The following is a 6,524-nucleotide window of genomic DNA, read 5'->3' as shown; positions in this document are numbered from 1 at the left end:
ATCCATCCATCCACCCACCCACCCACCAACTCACCCATTCAGACAAACACCCACCCATTCATCTGTCCATCTATTACTCTATCCCAGCTGCCACTTGATTCTACCCTCCCCCGTTCAAACTTTCACTTAATCACCTGTCTCTCTGCAATCCACCCTAATACATACCAGCCACGTATCCTCCATCTCTTCTCTAATCTAACCCACACAGCTATGCCTCAGTCCATCCACCCTGTCCACCTCCATCCACTGAACCCAGAGTAGCATCACCAAGTCCCCCAGTGTTCCAAAGCAACAAGGATCTTCCCATGACCTCGACTGCCCTAAAGGAATCTGCCTGTGGGCTCAGCCAGCCTCCCCAGTGCCTCAACCATTGGTCCAGGCCTGCTCCAGGGACAGACAAAGCTCTGCTGCAGGCATTGTGAGTAGACTGGACCAATGTCCTAGCAACAGCTTTGGCCAGTCTGGGCCAGCCTGGCAAGTGTGGTGGCCATGGGCCAGGAGCGCTCACTGGGAGATGGCCCACACACCTGCTCAGGGGCCCTGTGACCAGAGCCACCAGTCAGGGTGAGCACATTCCCGGGCAAGACCCCAGCATTGTGGGTGTCCTGTACTTGTCTCCAAGGGTCACTGCCCGGAGGAGGGGTCCTCAGGAAAGGAGGGGGAGGGGAAGAAAGATATGCCAGTGCTCCTGGAGCTCTTCTCCCCGGGTGTGCGTGGGCCGCTCTGCCTCCTTCCCTCTCCCATCCTCTGTCCTGGACTACCAGACTCTGGTACCAGACTCCACAGGGCTCTGGAGAGCTACAGGAACAGACCCTGTCTAAGCTGAATTTGGTTGATGGCATGGGCGGTGGGGGGGGTGCAGATCTCTGGGACACTAGAGGCCTCGCACTTCCTCGCCCCAGGCTCCCAGGCCACATGAGATATTTTCCAAATGGGGCTGGGAGCAAGGCCCCCAGACAGTGGTCCTGCTAGCAGGATTGGAGGAGAAAACGGAACACAAGGAGCTAGACTGGGGGTACATACCTGCTGCTCTCATCCATCCACCTCATGGACAAGGCCTGGGGAGCCCAGCATCTGCGACAGCACCTATTTGGTCCCCCACAGTTCTGGAAAACTCCATTTTGCATGCTTTCTATTCCTTTTGTCTCAATTCACCTGGCTGCTGGAGTGCCACCCCAAAGACCCCTTGTGATATAACGTCGGGACTCCAATTGGAGCCTGTTTTTTAAATATTAGAACAGAGGCAGTGGACACCCTTGCTGTCCACAGGGACGAGGGGGCCCAGCCAGGCTGGCCTCCAGGGTGTCAGGCCCTGGGAACAGGCTCATGGGGATTGGATGGATTTTTCCTCTTCTTTTTTTTTTTTTTTTTTAAACTCCCCAAAAGGAGTTGGAGCGAGTGTTGGTTCGTTTCCTGTGACGGGTTTTTCTCAGCGCTGTGGTACCCATGGCATGCTGTCCCCGTGTCCCCTGATGTGCTTTGTTTGCCCTGGGTGCTGTAAGACGTCATGATTCGGGTCACGTCCGTTATCTGTGTCGTGTAATAAAGCCAACGTTTGCCATCACAGGGCTGTGCCTCTCCTTGGTTCCCAGTGACCGCGGGGAAGCCACGTCTGATGGGGGGGCGCTTTCTCAGTGCCAAGCAAGAGACAAGGCCCTGCCCCATGGGGGTGGTGAAAAAACGGGTGACGTAAGTTGGGGTGTGAATGGGAATGGACCCCCTGGCGCAGTTCACCCACAGCCTCCTGTGCTCTTGCCACGTGGGTGAACTTTCAAAAGCTGTGTCCTCTAGGTGCTCTGGATGACCTTGGGCCCCAGCTGACACCCATGGCTTGTGGCTGTGCCGGGCACGTCCCACAAGACCCTAAAGAGGACACTGAGGGAAGGGACACCTTGACCCCAAGGAGCCAGGGTGTCACAGCCAGGGTGTCCTGGCTCCCAGGGCAGGTCCTAGCCAGATTTGGATGCCCAGAACTTGGCATTCCTGGTGTGCTGGCAGCCCTGGGAGGAAGGGGTGTTATTAATACTTGGGCTCCGGCTTGGAACATGATGTATTTGAAAGGCGTCATTGGAAAGGCCAGCATGGGGGCAAGTCTGTCCCCACGCCAGGCCTCTGGCAGGAGCCCCAGCTGGGCCTGGTGTGTCAGCAATCCCAGCAGAGAGCAGGCTGACAGCGTTTTTCCATTGCAGAGATCTGAGCTCAGACGGAGGCTGGTGGCGGGGCGGGGGGGGGGGGGGGGGGCTGAGTCCAGCCAGCTCTTGGCTTGGACACAGCCACCGTGGTGTTCTGCCTCCCTCATGGAAGTGGAGGGCAGCGCCCAGGCCAGAGGCCCTCCATGGGGCCTCCAACCCCCAGGAGGCAGAGAGCCTGGGGCCGGGGCGCTGTCCTCAGTGCAGACATGCATGCTGCCCTTGAGGCACCGTGACCTGCCAGGGGAGACCAAGGGGGAGTCCTGGCAGAAGGAGGAGCAATCAGGGAGGCTTCCTGGAAACAGCGGTGCAGTGCATGTGGCTGTGTGGACTCGGGAGCGAGGGGGTGTGGCCGGCAAGGAGCGCGGTGCTTGAGGAGGCGTGGCAGCCGCTAGGGGCCGAGAGATTCCTCGGGGGTGGAGAGAGAGCAGAGCCCGGAGACCTGGGAAGAGGGCCTGGGCCCGAGGGTAGAGCAGCCTCGGCAGGCGCTCCCACGCCCTCCGCCCAGCTGGGAAAGACTGCCCGGGGCCAGGGCCCTCAGGCCGGCTCCGTGTAAAATGCAGCTTCCCCCAGTCCCAAGTCCCCAGGGAAGCAACCCCAACGGGCCCAGTGTGGACCTACCAGCTATGGCTTGGAGTGGGGGGCTCTGGGCCGGGGTGGGCAGACATGCCCAGAGGGGGCCCCCGTAAACACGGAGCAGGAGCTCCCCCGAGGCTGAGCCAGGCTGAGGCCAGCCAGAGCAGCCGCTCCAGCGAAGACAGATGGAGGCCAGGGCACATGGGGATACAGGCCCACGGCCGCCCTCCAGGGGCGACAAGTGAGGGGCAGAGGCTGGCCTGGAAGCCAGGGACTTTACAAGTGTCCATCACAGATCTGCACCTGATTGTGCATCTGTGACCTGTAGTCAGGGCAGGACTCGGGCTCCCACCTGCCCTGGTCCAGAACAAGGGTGGGGGAGGGGAGTGTCCACGGGCAATGGACTGGGGTGCCCAGACCACGGGCCTCTGACCTCCTGTGGCACACACACCCTGCCCTCACCCCGCCAGGCCTTCGCTCACACTGATCCCTCCACCCACACCGTCCTCGCCCCAGCCTGCCTGACCAGTCCCTCTAGGGCAGCCCCAACGCCGTCTCCTCCAGGAGGCCTGTCCGCACCCTGCTTGTGCACACTTGGGGAATTCACTTCTGCCCGTGTCATCCTACCCGTGGCCTGCCACTGGAGGTGTGACCCTGAGCAGGTGTCGTGGCGAGCGAGGCGGAACTCATGCAGGAGAAGACCGTGCCTGGCCCTGCCTCCGTGCCAGTCCTCTCTGCACCTCAAGGGTCCTGCGGGAGGAAGAAGGGGCAGGGCCCAGAAGCTGGGGCTGGAAGTCAGCCCCGTGGACTCTCGAGGGAGCACCTGGCCTGGGGAGGAGCTTAACACCCTGGGGGAGGGCAGGTGCTGGTGTGGAGGTGAGCAAGGGAGGCTGCCTTCCCCCCATCCGCCCACCCACCGATCCACCCATGTGGCATGTGGCCCTTCCTCAGCCACACTCTCTTCCCACCCCCTACCGAGGCCTGGCTGCAAAGCGTTTCCCCAGACCCTGAGGCCCAGGGCTGGGGGGCCTGGAGCAGGGACCCTGAGGCCCTGGGCTGGGGGACCTGGAGCAGGGCCGAGAAGCCCCCTCTGGGGCCAGGGGGTGGGGACAGGAAGTAGGAGGAGCCAGGGGAAGCAGAGGAAGACCAGGAAGATGAAGATGCAGGCTTCCTCCTGTCTCTCTTGGAGGGGGAGGACCTAGCTAAGTACCGTGTGCCTGACCAGGTAACACCCACGTGGAGCCCAGCGGAGGCCGGCCAGGACCCCAAAAACTCGTGCGTGGGTTTAGGGGGACTGATGGCTGCAGCCCTGACCCTTTTCCAGGCCACTGTCCCTGGCCTGGAAGAGGGTCGTGGGTATGCCCACCCCTGCAAGGCTGGGGAGGGTGGCAGGGCCCCAGTCCACACGGCCTTCCTGCTCCCTCCGGCATGTCCCCCTGGAGCCAGTGACCCCGAGGACAGACAGGGTCGGGCCTGTTCCCCTCTGCCCTCCCTCGAGAGGAGCCCAGGGGCCATCCTGCCTCTGGGCTCCACCCGGGGTCATGCTGGCAGAAGCTGGAGGCCATCAAACTGAAGCCGTGGGCCATGGAGCAGGCCCAAGGGCCGGAGACGCCAGGGGCTCAGGGCCAAGCCGCGGAGGAGGAGGGCGCAGGCGCCGCACTGAGCCCCGGGGCAGGTAGGAGCCAGCAGGCCAGGCCGACCCCTTCCCTGGTGGGTGGGCCATGAGTCCTGGGCACACGGCTCCGAGCCCCCTTCCCTGTCGGTACATCTGGGTGGGCCGCAGCTGCTGTAGGCATAGGGCCAGCCCACAGAGAGAGTCTGGGGTCTCCATGCGTCGGGCCTGGCCAGGGCAGGTGTGCAGTAAGCCCTTCCAGAACAGCCCCTGGGGGTGACCCTCTTCCCCAAGGAGTGAGGAATAAGCCACAAACGTGAGGTGCCTGCCCTTAGCAGCTGCCGGGAGCCCTCCGCCTGTGGTGAGACCCGTCCCGAGGACCCCGTCTCTGTAGGTTGCCCCTCTGCCCCGGGACCCCCATGGAGAAGGTGGGGGTCGGACCACAGATCCGTCTATGTGGGCAATGTGAGTCCGGGAGGGGGCAAGATGGGGCCCCTGCAGTGGGCACCCAGGGTCAGCCACCTCCTCCTGGCTTTGAGGATTAAAGAAAGAGACACAGGCCCAGGAGGGGAGAAGCCAGAGGACACGACCTGACTGGGGGGTGGGCTGCCCCAGGGAGAGCGTGGGCCCCGTGCCCTCAGGCATTCTGGTTTCCTGATGGGAGCTGGGATTCAGCATTGCCATGGGAATCTCCCGTTGGCCAATCACCCTGGCCACAAATCCCACTTTAAAAAGCCACCTGTTGTCTGAACAGGCCAGATGAACTTAGGGGGTCATCGCACACATGGAGTGCGGACGTCTCTGTCTGCAGTCCACCCCCAGCCGGGGTGGGGGACCGAGGCAGTGGCTACTAACTCCACCCCGAGGTCCAATCAACCTCTCTACCGAGAAAACATGCTGTGGGAGCCCCCGGGAGGGCGAGGCCTCTGCGGGAGGCCCCCCGCACCAGGGGCCCGTACCTGTGGCAGGTGGACTGCGGGGGCACAGCGGAGCATCTGGAAGCCTACTTCAACCCCTGCGGGGAGGGCCACCAGGTCACCGTCCTGTGCAACAAGTTCTCCGGACACCCCAAGGGGTCATTGCCAGCCAGGCAATGGGGAGTGGGGGGTGGGGGGGCTCAGGGAGGGCGGCTCCGGAGGGGCCAGGCGCCCTGGGGTACTGTGGAGCCCAGGCATCCCGCGCCATCCCGGGCGTGGCCCTCGCCCACCCGAGCTATGCCTACATGGAGTTTGCCGCCAAGAGCTCAGCCCAGGTCTCAGCGGAGCTGGATGAGAGCATCTTCCGAGGCCAAGTCATCAAGGTGTGTCCCCTAAACCACGTTAACCCATGAATCCCTGGGGGACCAGGAAACGCAGGCACAGGGAGAGGCCACGACCCTTCTCCACTCCCCCAGTGTCTCTGGGCCCATCGGCGGCCGGGGGCAGGGGGCGGTGGCTGCCTGCCTCAGGGCCCAGCGGGTCCCCACTGCATGGCGCATTGGCGAGGCACTCTTCCCCAGCTGGACACCTAGGGGGTGCTGGGTCCACAGGGGCACATCACCTGACCATGTCTCTGGCTGGACAGTTCAGGTCTGAGTGAGAATTTTGAGGAGGCTGGGAACAAGTTAAGGTCTGATGCCCCAGAGCTCCACGCCCAGGAGCTGCGGGGTGTAACCGCTACACACCTGCCTGTGAGCCTCCAGTGGAGAAACCCAAGAAGGCTTCCTGGAGGCAGCTTTAGCCCCGGGCTCTGCCCTGTGCTCCATTAAGGCTGCGCTGAGGAGGCGGGAAGGAGAACAAGTGTCTCAGAGGGACTCAGCCTTCGGCTCCAGGTGCTGCCCAAAAGGACCAACTGGCCGGGGATCAGCTCCACGGACCGCGGGGGCTTGGAAGGACAGCGAGGCGCCAGAGGAGGACCCTTCCCCCGCAGCACTCCCCGGGGCAGGGCCCGCTTCAGACCACGAAGTTGGAACCGGTGGGCGGGACCCGGGGCGGGGGCGGGGCCTGCTTCAGACCGCGGGGGCGGAGCCGGTGGGCGGGGCCTGCGGGTGAGCCCGGGGGCGGTGGAAACCCGGGGCGGGGGCGGGGCCTGCTTCCGACCGCGGGGGCGGAGCCGGTGGGTGGGGCCTGCGGGTGAGCCCGGGGGCGGGGGCAACCCGGGGCGGGGGC

At 63.7% G+C, this 6,524-nt stretch overlaps 1 protein-coding gene across 1 annotated transcript; it reads left to right on the top strand.

Moving 5' to 3' along the window:
• The first annotated feature begins 3,699 nt into the window (after positions 1-3,699).
• Positions 3,700-6,492, top strand: PABPN1L (PABPN1 like, cytoplasmic). The gene is given in 7 exon segments (XM_025860381.1): positions 3,700-3,990; positions 4,317-4,421; positions 4,744-4,842; positions 5,346-5,452; positions 5,590-5,677; positions 6,188-6,403; positions 6,469-6,492. Coding segments are annotated over 7 exon segments (930 nt in total).
• Positions 6,493-6,524: the final 32 nt, after the last annotated feature.

This window comes from Callorhinus ursinus, unplaced genomic scaffold (assembly GCF_003265705.2).
Source record: "Callorhinus ursinus isolate GAN/ISIS: 27379988/994484 unplaced genomic scaffold, GSC_fseal_2.0 scaffold46, whole genome shotgun sequence".
NCBI lineage: Eukaryota > Metazoa > Chordata > Mammalia > Carnivora > Otariidae > Callorhinus > Callorhinus ursinus.
This window is presented reverse-complemented; position numbering and strand designations above follow the sequence as displayed.